The sequence below is a fragment of the Drosophila kikkawai genome, chromosome 3R (assembly GCF_030179895.1).
Source record: "Drosophila kikkawai strain 14028-0561.14 chromosome 3R, DkikHiC1v2, whole genome shotgun sequence".
Classification (NCBI taxonomy): domain Eukaryota; kingdom Metazoa; phylum Arthropoda; class Insecta; order Diptera; family Drosophilidae; genus Drosophila; species Drosophila kikkawai.
The window spans coordinates 28,743,246-28,761,108 of record NC_091731.1 but is presented as its reverse complement, the minus strand read 5'-3'; the positions used below and the strand labels follow the sequence as shown (position 1 = coordinate 28,761,108).

Sequence of the window (17,863 nt, the reverse complement as noted above, 5' to 3'; positions counted from 1 at the left end):
ACTATATATCTTTGTCTTTGCCTTTGCAGTGTCTATTTGCGCACCTTTGGTTTCGACTTGCAGCTTTGTTAATTAAAAAATCTCCTGGAAATTAGAGAAGTCAGACGGGTAATTAGGACTGACAGCCGCAGGGCCGACAGAGCACACACACACACGCGGTCAGACGGATCAGACGGATTTTGTCCTGGATTTGGCGTTAATTGGCTGCCGTTGCGTGGCAACCTAACTGAAGTTGCAGTTGCATCTCGGCAGCTAGTGGATTGCAAACAAATCGCAAACATGGCCACACACGCCAACTCGCGTGGAGAGAGAGTAGTCTAAGAGCTTCAAAGACTAACTTTTACATAAAACTTTATCTGCATTTTCAGTGGAAAATGTAGAAAGTGGACTCAAAATTGAGTTGTTGTTGGAAAAATTGAATTAATAACAGAATTTAGGCAAGGTTTCCTGGGCAGATGATTTCATTAAAACAGTCGGAGGCTGGAACCCACACTGCGTATGCGCAATGGTTTTGCCAGCGGACTTAACTTGGCTTTTGTGGCACTCTGTGTTTGTGGATGTGTGTTTGCATGTTTAATATGCAATGGCTAGGCTTATCCTTGGTACAAGGAAATCCTTTTACACCATATTGAGTTTTGTTGTTGCCGCTGCCTGCGGCATCCCTTATTACATTAAAGAAAAATGATTTAAGCGCGCAGTGCGCCTGCAATTAGCTTTAAATATTTATGCCCCCGAGTGTCAATACAGCGCCAAGTTTTCATCTCATTAGGCCGGAGTTTGTGAAACATTTTATGAAAAAAGAAAAACAACTAAAACCGAAGGGAAATTAGAAAGTTTGGTAGCCTGGCAACTGCACCTTAAAGGGATTTCCGCTTGAATTTGCAGGGTGCTGCTCATGCTCCTCCCTTTTAGGATATCAATTCTTGCTCGCTTGTAGCTTTCAGTTGCCATTCTCCAAACAATTAGCAACCGAAAGTGGGCCAAACAAACTGTCAAGCCGGCAAACATCGAATCAGACCATCGAAGTGAAATGGAAATGGTGAATGAAACTGTTACTAAAAACGAAACTTGTGTTTTGCATTCTCCTCTCATTTTTTCTGCTGTCTGCTTGTTGGGGTCAAGCACAACAAAAAAAAAAGCAAAAATAAAACTGTTTACGACACGAAAACTTCTGGCTGATGATGATAATGCTGATGATTATTATGTAAATGGGTAAAAGTGCACAGGAAACAGGTAATAAAGAGGTTAAAATAATTTAAATAATTAATTATATAATTTTGTTTAGCATTATGCACTCGGATAAAAATCAGAAAATCATATTTTAAGGTTCTTTTGTATGGAAAAAGTAAGAAAAATTGTATTTTTATGAAGGAAATACATTTACTAGTTGATATTTGATACGCAAACCTCGAGCCATTCCAATAAACATCATCAATGAATATACTTTTTGCTGACTTTTAAAACCTTAGCTTTGTTATAACATACTCCCAAAATTCCATACACAAAACCAATACTGAAGAGCTCTTATTTTCTTTGAGTGCCCCGGCGAGTGGATGCTTTGTTCCGATGTGCGGTCTCTGCCAGGGGCCATGTTTTATGTGGCCCACGGAGCGTATGCGTAACGAGTGCACAAGTGGCCATCGTTGGCTGCCCGTGGGCATACAAAAGGAATCGTTTTGCTTGTCATTTCGCCGATTCAATTAACGCAACAACTCGAAACAAAGAGGGAGGGACAGGACACAAAAAGCCAAAGCTCTTCAAATCAGGAAGCCCAAGGTGCCTCCACTCGCTTTTAATGGGCAATTACATTTTAATGAGAGTTCTCTGCCGCCGCACCTCCTGTCGATAAATGCAAATTTTTGGCCAGAATCAGCAGAGGCTGAACCTCACCTTTAAAATCGTGCCAAAGGTCGCCTTAAAGCCATAGGGTCAGGACACAGGAACACTTGTGCTCCCAATTACATTGTCAGTGGTGTGTCCTGTGCCTTTTGCCTTTGTATGCAAATTCCGCATTCGCATCGTCCAACGTTATTAATTTCGAGCCAAGAGTTTATGTGCTCCGGTCCCCGCCTCCATATCGAACGCTTGACACATCAAAGCCCCGACCTGACAGAAGCACACGCCCTTTGCGTATTTTTTAAATATGCGTGTGCGATTAAAAAAAAAAAGGAGGAATCAGTTACTGTAACAGCCGTAACGGCAACTGAATCAGAAACAAACATTAAAGGACCGACCGGCCGGCGCTTTCAATTGGAAAAGCCGAGAAAAACGGGGCGGCAAGCAGAAATATAATGAGTTTTGCTTGCTGCTCACAAACAGGCTCTGATACTGGCCATGGCCACACTCTGACAAGCGCTGACACTTTTCCGCTTTTCCATTTTTCCATACAAGAGGAGGCGGTGTCTGTGTGCTTAAGCGGGATAAATGTACATTAAAAAAAGCTGTTACGGGATTTTAGAATATTTTTTATGGCAATAAAGAGTTCAGACCTAAGAAATTGAGAACAAAAACTAAACTTCTATCTTGTATTTTTATCGCTTTGTTTTTTTCTTAATAATATTTTTTATTATTTTCTTTTTTTTTATTAAAAAATAGTTTATATTTTTTGTTCAAGTGCAGAAGTCTGTTGAAGGTCTCCATAATGTTGATGGACACTCGCTTTGATTTGCTGCTGCTGTTCCTCGTGTGGCTTTTCTTTTGCCAGTTATATCCGCACTAACGACTTGCCAGTTGATGTCATACGTGCGGTTTCATCCGAGGACAACGACACCGATACCGACACTGGTGGCATCACCTCCACTCCTGGCTGGTATCATCCTCATCCGCATCCTCATCATCATCATCATTGCTCCCGACTGTTTGCGATGTCCTTTGACACAGTTCATACAGTCCCAGGTCCCAGGTCCTCATTCTCTTTAGGCAGCATCACATTTAAAATCAATTTCATGGCCCGTGCCAGGACGACGGACGACTTACAGAGCCGCGCATAGAAAATCCCTGTTTTTGTGCCTCAGCCGCAAATGCAAATATAAACATATGTGATGCCCACAAAAAAGAAATCCTTTTCAAGCTGTAAATATTTCCCTAACGTCGCCAAGTCAAACAACCGGGTGTTGTCGTTTGTGAAAGTCAAAGGACACATTTTGTTAGTAAATATGTTTTTATTTTGATATTAAACTAACATAATAGATAAACATTTCCCTAGAAAACAAGGTCAAATATATAACTAATTAACTTAAAATTATACTATTCACATTTAAAAACTGCCTACATCAACTGTTTTCATAGTTTGAAATCTGTTTGGATGTCCTTACAACAAAAATACCATCAGTTGAGGAAATTAATTATCAACAAAAACTTTACAAATATTTTACAACCTTGCCTTTACCTAAAAATAAATATATACATGCCTTTAAATAAATGTTATTCATCTATTATCGGCGCCAAAAGAGCATTAAATCGTCGACTAATGCACAAAACTTATGTAAAATATTTTTTATTTTCGTTTCATAAGCCTTTCACTTCCAGTGAGTGAGTATTTATGTCTAAAAGCCCACAGGAAAGGTCGTTACTGATAAGTCGTCAGCCACTCAGTCAGTTGGCCATCGGCTGCATCAAGTATACGCCCCGTTGTTCGATGGAGCCGGGCAAGCAGTGCAATGCACTCTCTGCTAAGGACTTCCGGTAAGACGGATTTGGGCATCATTCAGTTTCCCGTGAACTCCAATTAAGCAGCTGGCAAAATGCGAATTGCTTCAAGTTATTTGGCAATCCTGAGGCACCTGTTCCTGGTGTTCTGTGTGTTTTTCTTGCCACTCACAGAGACTTTTGCTCGTGTGCCAAGAGCAATAAAAGTTTGCCGTCCCGACCGACGACGATGGCAGGCGGAATTATTCATTCGACATTTAAGTGTCTGCCGACACGTGCAATGTAAAAGTTTTACACACCTGCATACATTACACAATCCCGGGCATAAGCCATTAAAGGAAAGCGGAGCTTAAAGATGCCGCACACCATCGGTGGGTGGAAAGTGGGAAATGGGAAACGACAAATTGGCTGCTTTTCATCTGCATTGGGGCCAAAGAATATGCATATGGAATTAGCTGATGGCCAAAAGCAATCGATTTGATTAATTTTTAAAATGTTAAACTAAATATTTATTTATAGAAGTTTATAGTGGGATGAATTATTGTAATTTTATTTAAAAGTTAAAGCTAAAAAAAAGGTTAAACAATTTGTCAATCCATTAACTAAAGATCAGCCTTGAATACCTCTCAAGTTCGCTTGAAAAATCGTTGCCGAACGATGACAAATTGGCCCCCTTTCATCTGCATTGCTTACCTTTTTGGCCAATGAATCTGCATATGGAATTTTCTGATGGCCAAAAGCAATCGATTTTCATCTTCGGTCTCCTCTCTTTTTTTTCGGCGGAACGAAAGTGATTTCCTGCCAGGCATTGCCGCCAAAAACTTCATCAAGCTGCCATCTCTTATCGTCGGTGGAAAGATGATGTAGACATTGCCATCTTCACTCCCCGCTCCCACTTTTGTGGCTGCATGCCTGGAATATCTTCCGTTTCCGCAGTTTTGATGTCTTCCTCTTGTTGGGCGGAGGGAGGGAGGAGTACAAGGAGCAACCGGCAGTGCCGCAGCCAGTAAGTGCCAAATAATAACCGAGTGTTGGCAAAACAAATCGAAGAGTTACAAATGCACAAAATAAAAGTAAATCGAAACCGCAAATTCCCGGAGCCCACAGCATACAGTATATTTGATGCAACCCGAAAACACTCAACTATGAATGCGATTTTCATGTAAATCCAATCGGCTTTGGCACGTGCACGACCCCAAAAAACCAAACAACAAAAAAATAATAAAACTAGACAATAAGTTTCGCCTAACACCGGCTGTAAAAATAATCAATGTTTTTGGTAAGGGGAAGCACATAAAAAAGCAGATTGCGGTTAACAATTGTTGGCATTTAAGGAAAGTTTTAGAATGCGTGAAAAAGGTCACCTGTGTTGGTATTTGATGGGGTTTACTTTTGGTTTTTAATCTTAAATATTAGATAATTATAATAACCAAGAAATTCTATAGTAAAAACTAGGTTTTTATAGACTATGAACCCGTTACAGTAAACTTAAGCTTAACTTTACTTCACTTTACACAAGAAGTAAATTCCTGGATAACTTGACAAATTATTAAGAAGTCAAAATCCCAATCCTAATAAAATAAATACTTGTACCATTTTCAATAGAGTAACAAAATGATCTAATAATCAATTTGTGGAATGGGAAAAAAACCATAAAAAGTCAGATTGCGGTTAACATGTGACCGCGCGTTTTATGGGCGTTTAAAAACGCGCGAAGAGGGTCACCTATGGTGCATACTTTTATGTGGCATACTTTCGGGCTAGCCATAAAAAATTCAACTGAGAGTCGGCCATATTTTAATGGGTCTTGTCGGCCATTGTTGATCTAACTGCAACACTCACAGAACGGTTGGCAGTGGGGGGCGGAAGGTATAGCCAAAGAATGGAGAGGCGTGACGCCAACAAAAGGACGAGAAAGCCAAACAATCGCTGTCTAAACGCATTGTGTGCGCTTTGTGCGGCCTGAAAAGGGGAAAGGATCACCAGGAGACACACAGCCATATCACATATCGCGGCCGTGTCAATGCAAATGTCTATGAATGCGAAAATTCACATTGATGCCGCTTTGTCGCATTGTCTGCCTGGGTGCCTTGCTGCCTCGCCTCCTTGCTGCCTGCTTGTGTGCGGAAATATTGTTTGTTGGCTTTGCCGGTTTGTTGGTCTGTTTGGTAAACGGCAAGGCGACAAACACAAGATGTTAGTCGATTGTGGTTACGTTTGTGAGCAGCCAAACACTTCACTTGATGTGTGACGATGCGTCGTGTCAGTCGATACGGTTTATTATTGCCAGGCGAGCGAATGACTAACCAGATGTCACAAAGGGGATGAGCCTCCATCTCCGGTGTCGGGAAAATCGAGTTTAACAATTGCCGCAAACAAACCGCAAATGATTACTATTATGTTAGGGGAGTTATCACCGCCCAAGCTCATAGATTAATTATTTTCTGACTGACACAAAGATAAACAATTGATAAGATAGGGTTTATTATTTGGTTTAGTTTTTAGATTATTTATAACAAAAACAATATGAGCAGCAGCTGGTAGTTCGTAGTTAATTTTTTTTTTGGTTCATTGTTTTCTAATACTTTGAAATTAATTTTTTTTTAGATAAATATAGAACAATATATATAAAGCCTGAATACAAGTGAACATGAAAGCCAATCAGCTGCCAATTGACTTGCTGACCCAGCGGCATTAATTAATTGAAACGCTTTTGGTTTGTCTGGTGTTTGGCCAAGACCAGAAGTCTTGGTTACAGTTGTGTCAAGACGCTTGAGATAATTGGAAAATGCCAATGTCAATATTTAATACAGGAAGCGATGTCGTAGCGTATCTATTTTTGAGAAATCAACGTTAAGAGGGCAATGATTTAAGTCTCAAGTGAATAAACTGCATAAAAAGCGTATATTTAAAAACAAAAATCCTTTAAAAATCTAAAATGAGCTAAAGCTCATGATATATATGAAAAACAGGTTTTCTTTCAAATCTTTCAAACAGGAATTAGCACTTAACTTAACAATAAACTAACATAAACTATATTCTGATTAACACATTTTGCGTAACAATACCGTAAGGTCACTTAAGTGCTTGATATTTCTCCCATTTAAACGTTTTTTAGATTGGTTAAGGGTTAAACACTTTCTGAACGGCCTGGGTTAGTTCCACGCTTAGGTTGCCCAGGCAACCCTGGAACAAGATGTCTCCAATTAGTTTTCGGGCCAGGACCTTTTGATGCTGGTCCATTTCTTTGTACTGGGCACTCCAGGATAAAGCTATGGGGTCCTCCAGGATACTGGAATTGTTTGATTTCTGGCTCGATGTGCTACTTTGGAACTCTTTTGGTGTCTGTAAATATTAAATCATGAATTTAAATATATTTAAAAATAAGTATACGCCTTTTCTTTACCCTATTGTCAAATCTGTTAAGTTCAGAGCAGCTAACAGCCTCATGGGAATCTTCAACAGCTCGGAAGTCCTTTTGCTAAAATCATAAAATTAATAGTTACAAAATAACTTCAAGTTTTCTAGCATTAAACACCTGACTAGCAGCTTCTTCCTCTATGAGATCATCGTTACTCTCCAGGTGATTGCTCAGGAATAACAAGAGATTGTAACACCATAGTTTTGGCACATAAGTCAACATGGAGCTTTCGGCATCCAAAACCTTTCTGTGTTCGCGATGAAATGCAGAGCGAAAGTGGTTGATCCTACGCTTGGCCATGTCCATAGAGGCAGCTCTGGGATAGATCTCCCTTAGCTTGTCTACAAGAACCTTATAGTCTCTGCTCTTTTGTTGCCAGTCCCAGTACTCGAAGCTGTCCGTGTTCCAGAGCGAGGGTAAGCCTTTGTAAATTTGGAGAAACTCCTGCCAGAAGTTAAGGTTCTCCTGCAGCCCATCCTCTTCGCTGTCGCAGTCGCTGTCCACCAGCATCTCATCATAGAGCTCTATGTAGTCCTCGTAGTTGAGCTGCTTCGGCCATGGGCTGTATATGTCCTGGTCTTCGCTCCCCTCTTCTAGCTCCTCTGACATTTCACGGCTACCCTTCCAGTGCAGCGATTTGTCCAGGAATCTCAACTGGTGGAAAAACCACAGGGTTGTGGAGCACCGCTCTCCCGCCCGCCTGTGGATATCCAGCATACGCTTCTCACGCCTGTAGTTTGTCCGAAAGCAGTTGATTTTCTTGATCGCAGTTTGGCGGTCCGCCTTCGGATACCGTTCGCGCAGCTTGGCCACCAGTTGCTGGTAAGCCTGGGCCTTGAGGCACTTGTTGGCGTATTCTTTGCTGCCACGGCGCCACAGCGAGGGCAGGGCTCTGTACAAGTCAATAAAGTCAGTCCAGAAACGACGATCTCGGTTCATAATTAACTTTTAATTAACATGGCCTAATCAAAAAACAAACAAATCGGAGTGTGACCGCCTGCTTTGCCGCCCATGAAATTGAAATTGGCCAGCGAATTCGAGATATTTACCTCTCCGGTAAACGGTCACACTAATATAAACGGCAGTATGTCCGCTTCAGCAAAGTTCTCCACCTTCTGGCATATTTAGGATTTGTTAGTATCAAATGTGGTTCATGTATCAGGTGTGGATTTTTTTAGGGAGAAACTACAACTTTCGAGATTTTTAGGGGGAAACCCAAATATGGCTGCCTGGTCCCTCTATTTCTTTCTTTTCTGCACCACGTTTCCGAACGAGTTGTCAAAATGAACGCCAGCCTGCCAATTTCCAAGAAACGCAAGGTAATTTGATGAAAATATCGCTGCCCAACGTCCTGGATACCGTGCCGGGACCGCCCGCCCTTTGTCGCGCCGGAGTTGTGTGAAAAAGTCGCCCGGAAAGTGTCCAGTTGGTGGCGGTTCGGAGATAACCTCAAACGGATGGGCGTCCCAAAGTCTTCGCAGCGTGGAGAGGGCTCTAAACAACAAGTTGGATCGGTGGTAATAATGGTTTCCCTTCCGCTTGCAGTTCGTTTCCGATGGTATCTTCAAGGCCGAGTTGAACGAGTTCCTGACTCGTGAGCTCGCCGAGGATGGCTACTCCGGCGTGGAGGTGCGTGTGACCCCGTCCCGCACCGAGATCATCATCATGGCCACCAAGACCCAGCAGGTGCTGGGCGAGAAGGGCCGCCGCATCCGCGAGCTGACCGCCATGGTCCAGAAGCGTTTCAACTTCGAGACCGGCCGCATCGAGCTGTACGCCGAGAAGGTGGCCACCCGTGGCCTGTGCGCCATCGCCCAGGCTGAGTCGCTGCGCTACAAGCTCACCGGAGGACTGGCTGTCCGTCGTGCTTGCTACGGCGTGCTGCGCTTCATCATGGAGTCCGGCGCCAAGGGCTGCGAGGTCGTCGTCTCCGGCAAGCTGCGCGGTCAGCGTGCCAAGTCGATGAAGTTCGTCGATGGCCTGATGATCCACTCTGGTGATCCGTGCAACGACTACGTCGAGACCGCCACCCGTCACGTTCTGCTGCGCCAGGGCGTGCTCGGCATCAAGGTCAAGATCATGCTGCCCTACGATCCCAAGAACAAGATCGGCCCCAAGAAGCCGCTGCCCGACAACGTGTCCGTTGTGGAGCCCAAGGAGGAGAAGATCTACGAGACGCCCGAGACGGAGTACAAGATCCCGCCACCCAGCAAGCCCCTGGACGACCTCTCCGAGGCGAAAGTTTTGTAAACCTAGTTTTACTGTTCATCCAATGAGCGACTAGCAGGAGTTGCCCTCTAAATACAACAAACAAAACAACAGAAACAAAACCCCAAATAATTCAATAAACAAAATCAATAAGTAACCGAGAACGCGAGCCCGGCTGTGTGTGCGGATCTCATTTGTGCAGTGCAGTGTAGGGCCCGAGGGTTGGCTCCAAAGTTCCCCAGCGATGACCAAACCAGTTTGCTAGCCAACATACCTTTTGTCGGGTATGTGTTTCTTCCTCGCACTTTTTTTGTATTTCCATTCCATTTCTCGTGAAGCGGAAATCAGCGATTAAAACGACTCACATTTTGTCCATTTCTTTTCGTTGTTTTCTGCGAGAAGGAGGCTGCTGCTGATTTATGAGGCTGTCCTTCGGGTACACGAGTGTCCGTCCGCAGCTGATAACCCGGCTCCGCTTATGGGCCTCTTATTTATCATGTTGATATGTTTATTTCCAAGCCTGGCACAGTGACACGGCCCCGGGCAATTGCAGCGTGAAAATCAACAATCGTTCAATTTATCAACATTTGCGAGATTATAACCGCGGGAGAAAGAGAGTTTCACCTCGGCCAGGAGGAGCGGGAGAATCACTGACTGGGGGCCCTGGCGTCGTGCCCGTTTGAAACGGACTGAAATCGCAGCTGCAGCACACGATCCTCGACCGATGACAAATGGCCACATGCAACACTCACCAAGGAGGAGTGGAGGTGGTGGCCATGGAGGAGGAGGAGGAGGAGGCTTGTCTCGGCGGCATCACGCATCAAGTTGCGATTTGCGCCATAAATCTAAATTAGCCTGGCTGGCTCTCTGAGAGCAGCGGTTCCTGGTTGCGCGCCGCCGCTATTACTACCTAGGCTCGCGCTCCTCCACTTGGTCCACTTGCCCAATCAATTAGAGGTGCACATAAAAGCAGACGAAACAAATTTCAGGCCATCTGAGACTGTGAGAAATTTTTCCTGGTTGCAATTGTTCTTGCTATTGTTGTTGCTATTGTTGTTGCTATTGTTATTGCTCTTGTTGCCGTTGCTGCGGTGCTTTTCAACGCTGGCATAAATCATAGAGAACCTTTTAAACACGACTTTGAACGTATGATTTCAACACAATTTGTAAATAAATTAGATCGTGATTATGGCAACATCAATATCGCCAGGCCACATCGACATCAACAGCGTCAGGCATCTCCTCGTAGCAGCAACATTATTAACCTAACCGGCCAATGTCTGGCATGTGTGGCTGCCATAGCTCTCCTCCTGCCGTCCTAACTATATATTATAATGGCCAAAACACAACAAACCGACAACAGCAATAACAACGAGGCGAAAACAAAACAAAACAAAAAAAAATACTCAACAATTGCCGTCAACAAGTCTGCAAAGTCGGCGACTCGCAGCGCAAAAATGTGTTGCTGGTGGTGTTGTTGCTAGTCCATGTTGCAGTGTTGTGTGTGCGAGAGTGCAACATGCATATTGTGTCCGTCTGTCGAGGCTGCGCGGGTTCATAACTTGCCTGTCAGCTGCCAGACTGAGTTCTGACATGGCCAGGAAACCCCGTCAAAGCTAGGACACTTTTGTCATACACTCTTGAAGTTGGAGGTATGTGTTTTGGGGAGTAAAAATATTAATATTAATATAAGAAATTTGATTAAACAGTTGTGTGAGTAAGAATATGTTTTTTTGTAGTATTGCCTATAAAATATCTATTTAAATCTCAAGGGGGCTATATTTACCCAGAAAATAGTTTTTTAGACCAAAAATAAATACATTATTTTAGTTTTTTAAGAGGTACAAGCTACACCTGCATATATTCTTTTAAATATTAAATCCTATTCTATCCCAACTTCTATTTTAATATACCAAAACTTTACAAAATAAGTCACAAACCCAATGGACCCCATTCGTTGCCAGAAGTTTACAATAACAATGCACATCGTAACTGTAATAGTTGCAACTATTTTTGTAAGGTTGCTTCGAGTCTGACTATATTTGCTTTGATTTACCAACATTATTATGAGGTTTTGTGTCATGATTTTGCCATCATTATTTAGCATTAAGAAACGATGGCGCGTAATGTGTTTTTCATGTGAACTGCCAGGCCAGACGACATTTATCATCATCATCGCTGCATCGCAGCATCGCTGCATAGCTCCATCGTCCCCAACAGATCCAAGCTCCCAGGTCGGAGTCGGAATTGCTGCAGCTGGAGCCGTAGCAACCGATCACTGGTAATAGCCACGTTTGCCGGCCTCCTGCACGATCGTCTGGAGTGCGGCAAAGGCTTCACCGGCCGTGGGCTCAATCTCGCTGGCGGATAAGATGAACAGATCCTCACTGTCCGCCGGTCCGCGTAGCTCGTACGAGTAGGTGATGGGTATCTTCAGGTGTCCATGGGCCCAATCCTTGGAGCCGCCACTCGACGGGTAGATGGTCTCGTAAATGCTGCCACTCTTGTAGATCCGTCCGCTCACATCCTTGATCCTTTGGGCAGCCAGCTGGCCAATCTCCTTCAGGTCCTGGTAGTTCTCCACACGTTCCGCACTGTGTCCGTAGGGGAACATGATCATCTGGGAGTAACTGTGGAGCGATATAAAGGTGCGAATCCGCTCGGATTGGACATTGTGCTCCAGGAACTGCACTATCCTCTGGGTCTCAACCTCACTGCCCGCCGAGGGCCCCGAGTAATCATAGCGGCAGGGGTCGCCACTTGCTCCGGTTACGTTCCAATGGAAGGGAAAGTTCCGGTTGAGGTCCACACCCCGGCAGATGCCGAAGAGAGCGCGATTCTTGCGCCACATGCGATCCCCCTGAAAGGTGTAGCGGTAGCCATCGGGATTGACGCTGGGAAAGATCAGCCAGTTGTGGGAGCGTGCCATTTCCTGGACAACTGGATCCTCAGAGTTCAGCAGCTGGTCAATGAAGTAGGTGGCCGTAGCAGGTGCAATCCACTCGCGCGCATGGATACCGCTCTCCACAAAGACACTCGTGAGATTCTCCTTGCCGAAAGCGATTCTCACACCTTTAATGGGCAATCCCTGAGTGCTTGAGCCCAGGTCCAGCAGGCTAACCACCTCGGGTCGCTTTTTGGCCAGACTGTCCAGCCAGTCGTAGATGCTCTCCAGCGGATGGTAGCGTTTCCAGTCAAACTGTTCGGGTGTCGTGCCCTCGGGTGCCACCTCGCGGTAGTTGGCATCGATCAGCGCCTGGAAATTGTGGTTCAGGATGCGATGGGTCACGTTGTAGCTGTGCACCAGGTCATCGAAGTCAGCCACCTTGGCGGCCGTAACCATGATGGTTAGCTTCTGGCCCGGCACTCGGGCATGGCCCATGAAGGAGCACGAATCGCTGGCTAGCTCCAGAGCTTGGAAGAGCCGAACATGCTCCTCGCTTGCCAACTCCACTTGGTAGATCCGCGTGTAATCGTAGCGTGCCTGGGCGGGCACTGGAACTGCCACTGGCTTAATCTCCTGACCCAGGGCACACTGATCCGCCTTGGTGCAGAAGCTAGCTGCTCCGGACTGGTGTAGAAGGAGCAGGAGCAGCGGTAGAGGAGTCCATTGAGGTAACATCTTCACACTCTGGCAGTCGAAATAATTTTAATATTTTTTCATTTCCCTTTGTCTCCCACAGCAGAGAGTGAAGTATCAACACAAAACGAAATGGTGATAAGGAAAATAAATATATGTACATAAATAGATTAGAATAAAATATGCGAATAATTGATACCCAGGAAAAAGTTTAAAAAGCTGATGGAATGGGTAAGTTCTAAGGTAGATTAATAAAATTAATAAATTTCTAATACTATTTAGTCAGATTAGACAGAAACTCATAAATACACTGCTTGTTTTATGTCAACGAGTAAAATATGTTTAAGAACTATCTTATACATTTTTTTAATTTATTTAAAATATTTTAGCTACAAGAAAACATATTTTTATAGGGAAAGGAAAGTTGACTTTAACCTTTTCTTACATACTAAAATGTAACTTTCTGGACTTACTACTAGTCCCATCATTTTACCCCAATCACTGAGTAACAAATGATCCAAGACATTAAACTTGATGCTGCGACATCGTCAGCAAATCTTCCATTTGAGATAAGCTTCACACGCCCAAGCTGCTGTTCTTCCATCCGAGAGCTTTTCAGTTCTCAGCTCATCTTTTTTCTGGACTGATTACCCCCGCGATGCCCAGCTCCCTGCTCCCTGCGACTGTGGGCAATTGAAGTCAACGATTTATGAGCACCTTTCATAACACTTCATTAGTTACATTTTTGGTAGAATTTATAGCGCAATTGCAATAGGAAAACGTTTAACGAGCTTGTTCTCGCAGGGGGAAACTGCGGAGCGGACCAAATTTGGTCGGGCAATTGCCTCGATGGCAACAAGTGCGCAATGGCGCAACATGAGAGTCCAGTGCCTGCCTCAACTATAGTGGTTGCCATGTTGCCACTACTGCCATGTCGCTGGTTGCGTCTTCGTTTCGTTTCATGTTGTTAATGCCAGCGCAGGAACCAATTAAACTCAACGTGCTCAAATATTTGGCGCTGCTAATGGAGCTTAAATGGTAATGTGGTCCAAGGTTTTGCCACGGAGATCTTCTCCATATTTCTAGATTATGAAATGCGAAGACTTATTCTGACAATTATGCAATATATTTTATTTTGTTTGGGTTTATGAACAATTGGAACTAGTTAAGACTTAGATTTCAGTAATATTTTAGGTATTATTTGGGAGCTATGTATTGTTATAATTTTATTTTATGTTGTTTTAGAATTTGAACTTTATTCATTCGTGGAAGCAAACTCTGCTAATGATATTAAGGTTTCTAAACAATGTATTTTTAATGACATCGTTATTAATATTATCAATATTAATTCTCAATGCATCTTGATTGATTATGGTAGAAGTTTCCCTGTCAACGAACAACTGTTTAACCTGTGGAGGGCGCGGGGGTTTTCCATTGTGTTATGCAACTGTTACCGCCAATCCATGCAATCCATCCATCCATCCATTCGTTCATATACCGTATACGAAAATTCATTTCTCTTAATTGACTTAACGTGACTTGGACTTGAGAAAAACCAATTACAAAGCCACATTAATATCTGGCAACAATTTTCTGACTTTTGAGCAACACAATTTTTGTGCCCAGGCAGGCGCATGCAACCGAAATTTTAATTAAGAAAAAAGTTGGTGTAGTTGGGGGTGCAGGTTGCAGGTTTTTAGTGTGGGCGGTCGCGGGCCTATTCAGAAAAATAAAAATAATCTTATCAAACATTTTGGCAATTAATTCGACAGAGTGACAGTGGTAGGGGGGAGTTGCCGCTGAGAGCTGCCAACAGAAGCTGAGCGGATTGGCTAGAGTTGACCATAAAAGCATTTTCATTTCTTAATTTACCACAAACTATAAATCATGGCCTTAGGTGTTTTCGCCATATAATGTAAGCCACCTTGCAGTGGCATTCGCATTCGCACCATTTTTCCAGCATTTCGCATTCGCTATGGAAATGGTTTCCATATCTTTCTCTGTCTCCTTACACCAAAAGAAAACAAACGAGAATAAGCTTAAAGATCTAAGTTCAATTTATTTCATAGATACATTTTTAAAGCCTCATCCTAAATGATTATTTATGGTTTGTAAAGCAAGGAAGTTCTCAAAGTAGTTGCTATATATATTTTTCCTGTGTACCGGGTAGTATTAACCTGATTCTGAATTAATGTTTTATTGTTACATATTACCATTTATTTAATTTAAAATTGTTTTCGGTGCATTTCTGGAACAACGCTGGGGTGTTGTAAAAATACCAAAAATACCTGGCTGCCGCGTTGGTCACGTCTTGGCCGCCTGTCTGGAGCAGCGGCTTCATTAGGTGATGCTTGTACATATTAATTAAAATGTGTATCCCGCCGATAGACTCGTATAAGTCCACATGCGAGTGCGCCATAGATGGCTGGCCACTAAATCATCTCCCCGGGCAATGCATGGCGAGTATTTGCACTGCTTTCGCATATGGAAATCGTTGCATCACGCCGAGTTTTCCACCAGTGTCCGCTATGTTTTGTGTTAATTGGCAACACTTTCTTGGCCGGGCCTAAAAGAATGAAGCCAATTCAAATTGGACAAGTACAATTACACAAAAATCTCAGGCGCTCAGACGCTCGGGAAAATCAGTTTTAGCTTTGGCTTTGGCTTTGGGCTAGGTGCTGCATACCAATAAATCAGGAAAATGTCAGAAATTTGCCATGACTTGTCGCCGGCCTGGGCTTTGGCCACAAAATTAATGCAATTTTGTGTAAATTACTCATTAGAAACGAAATAAATTCGCTGTTGGAAGGCATAAATCAAGCCTTATAGAGCGGTACAAGCCACACGACCAACCAACCGACAGGCAACAAATAAAATTGAACAGAAATCTCCGCTAAAACAAAAGTCTCGATTACCCCGGCCCGCGTGGTAAATAAAATTTCATTTTGCCCAGAGGAGGAGGAGGACGAGGAGGAGGACGAGGAATCGGGGATCGGGGGCCGCCAATTAGATATTTTATTGCTAATGTGAGCTTGTCAGATCGCCAGAGTCGAGCCTGCCGCCTGGCCAACTCGAGTGTCCAGCTCTCGGCTGTCCAATGTGTTCGGTGCCTGTCTACATCAATTAAAAGCACATTTGACAATGATATTTATACTTGGGCTCGGTCTTCGGTCTTTGGTTTCCAGTTGGGTTTTTCGGCATTGCATTGCTGTTTGAAAACGATTTCCAAGTTCGGTAATTATAGATCAACTGCCGGCCAAGTGGAAGTGTGCTTCAGTGCTGGCAAATTTGTAATTTTTCTTGGACAACTCGGAATATTTCAAGCGATCTCAGTTGGTAAATGATATCCTATCATGTCTATATTCATTTAAAATACTCTGAAAATTTAAGTACAATCGGGTAACAAACATAGGAGTTATGAGATTAAAAATGGAGAACCTTTTACTACCTTGAGATGGCTTGCTTGATATGGTTTGTCGTCCTTTGAGCAATGGTTTGGAGCGTGAAAGGCAAAAAAATAAAATTAATTAATTAATTAATATTTTACTTTTATCATTACTAGTTATACGTTAGTTTTATTGGAAATAGAGGCTTGGAATGTTTCGGCCTTAATCTTCCACTATTTGTTATATTTTACAAAGTTTTTTTTTGTAATATTTAGCTGCACTGGAGTGTTGCTCTCACGAAATATGTTACACCAACTGGAATGATTGGGCAAATGGATCGATCGGCTTGGCTTTTGGGCCGAGGCAACATTGTTGCATTGCCAGTCAGCAAATTATCAGCGGGCCAAAACAAATGTTAAAATGTTTGAATTCGTAACAAACACACACAATGGCCATATTTGTTTGGGGCCAAAACTAATGACGTGGCTCGCTACCTGGCTGGCAGACTGGTGTTTTAATTGTGAAATGCCGTGCAATAAATTGCAAGATGGCCAAAACTAACAAAAATAAAAGAAACTGAACGAAGCCCAGTATCCTGAGCACAACTGCAATTCAATTACAGCTCAATTTCATGGCAGCAACAGTAGAAGCCACAGTAGGAGAAGCAGTAGCAGCAGCAGCAGCAGAAGCAGCGGCTGAGAGCCATGGCCATTTAGAGAGCACGGCGACAATTTGTTTATGGAACCGCCGCGGACTTTAAATGGTCCGGTGCATAAATCACTCGCTCTCGGCTCCGATCAACCCCAATTGTCAATTGCCAATACATATCGCCTGTAATTGGGAAGGCGGAGCTGGGCCCAAAACATCACCCACCAGCAATAGCCATTGGTGCTGCAACTGCAACTGCATCTGCAACTTGCCGCATTTTGCTGCTTCTCCTTGGCAGCTAGTTCACAGCAATTTCGCATGGCAAAACAATTTGCATGGCTCCCTGATCCACTTGCAATTAGACTGGCGTGCTGCCCTCAGGACAGCAGCAGCAGCAATATCTGTACAGCGGCAGCATCAGCATCAGCGGAGCAGCAACATGCTGCAGAGTTGCTAACTGTTCCCACTTAATTTCTTAATTTCCCATTGCGTGCTGTACCTTGTACTAATGACATCATTTGCCGGCTTAGACTGGCAACAAGTTGCACATATCTGGGAAATGCCAGGGAATCAATAAAACAGCATTATTGATGCTCTATAAGGATCGATGCTAGAAAAAAAAGAGAAGAAAAGAAAATGGATGAACAATTAATAATAGAGAAAGATAATTTACAGTTTCTCAAGAAAATTATTGTTTAAAAACTTTAAAAAGCTGTCCAAGAAATATTTCGAAAATAAGTTATTAAACAGTTAACCCATAACTAGTGTTTTTGAAGGGATTTCTCCAAAATAAATACTTACAAAATGTATTATTTTTCATTAGTGCTCACATTATCCTTAGTGGAGGCAGCAGCAAGTTGCTTGCAACACTAGCAACTCATAAACGCAAACGCAAAACGACTTCCTGCTCCTCGAACATGTCATGGCGGGGGCAACAAACATGCAACACCAGCAATATCGCTACAAATGCAC

The 17,863-nt window shown here is 43.3% G+C and overlaps 3 protein-coding genes across 3 annotated transcripts; 1 reads left to right on the top strand and 2 right to left on the bottom strand.

Moving 5' to 3' along the window:
* Positions 1-6,382: 6,382 nt before the first annotated feature.
* LOC108080234 (uncharacterized) lies at positions 6,383-8,008 on the bottom strand. The gene is made up of 3 exons (XM_017174895.3): positions 7,187-8,008; positions 7,055-7,129; positions 6,383-6,993 (listed from the first exon to the last, which is right to left on the bottom strand). The coding sequence occupies exons 1-3, from the start codon at positions 8,006-8,008 to the stop codon at positions 6,772-6,774; spliced, it is 1,119 nt and encodes a 372-aa protein (XP_017030384.1). The 3' UTR covers positions 6,383-6,771.
* A 228-nt stretch (positions 8,009-8,236) lies between these two features.
* RpS3 (ribosomal protein S3) lies at positions 8,237-9,441 on the top strand. Its single transcript, XM_017174974.2, has 2 exons — positions 8,237-8,388; positions 8,615-9,441. Exons 1-2 carry the CDS (start codon positions 8,353-8,355, stop codon positions 9,317-9,319), a joined length of 741 nt encoding a protein of 246 aa, XP_017030463.1. The 5' UTR covers positions 8,237-8,352; the 3' UTR covers positions 9,320-9,441.
* Positions 9,442-11,270: 1,829 nt separating this feature from the next.
* On the bottom strand, positions 11,271-13,002 carry LOC108080291 (zinc carboxypeptidase). The gene has a single exon (XM_017174963.3). It carries the CDS (start codon positions 12,897-12,899, stop codon positions 11,553-11,555), a length of 1,347 nt encoding a protein of 448 aa, XP_017030452.1. The 5' UTR covers positions 12,900-13,002; the 3' UTR covers positions 11,271-11,552.
* Between the last annotated feature and the right edge of the window lie 4,861 nt (positions 13,003-17,863).

Bases quoted from the DNA above. Each gene is read 5' to 3' on its own strand.
- LOC108080234 (XM_017174895.3), bottom strand. From the start codon at position 8,008: ATGAACCGAGATCGTCGTTTCTGGACTGACTTTATTGACTTGTACAGA. The intron at 7,130-7,186 runs GTGTTTAATGCT...TTATGATTTTAG, and splicing joins AGGAAGAAGCTGCTAGTCAG to CAAAAGGACTTCCGAGCTGT. The intron at 6,994-7,054 runs GTAAAGAAAAGG...TAATATTTACAG, and splicing joins TTAACAGATTTGACAATAGG to ACACCAAAAGAGTTCCAAAG.
- RpS3 (XM_017174974.2), top strand. From the start codon at position 8,353: ATGAACGCCAGCCTGCCAATTTCCAAGAAACGCAAG. The intron at 8,389-8,614 runs GTAATTTGATGA...TTCCGCTTGCAG, and splicing joins CAATTTCCAAGAAACGCAAG to TTCGTTTCCGATGGTATCTT.
- LOC108080291 (XM_017174963.3), bottom strand. From the start codon at position 12,899: ATGTTACCTCAATGGACTCCTCTACCGCTGCTCCTGCTCCTTCTACAC.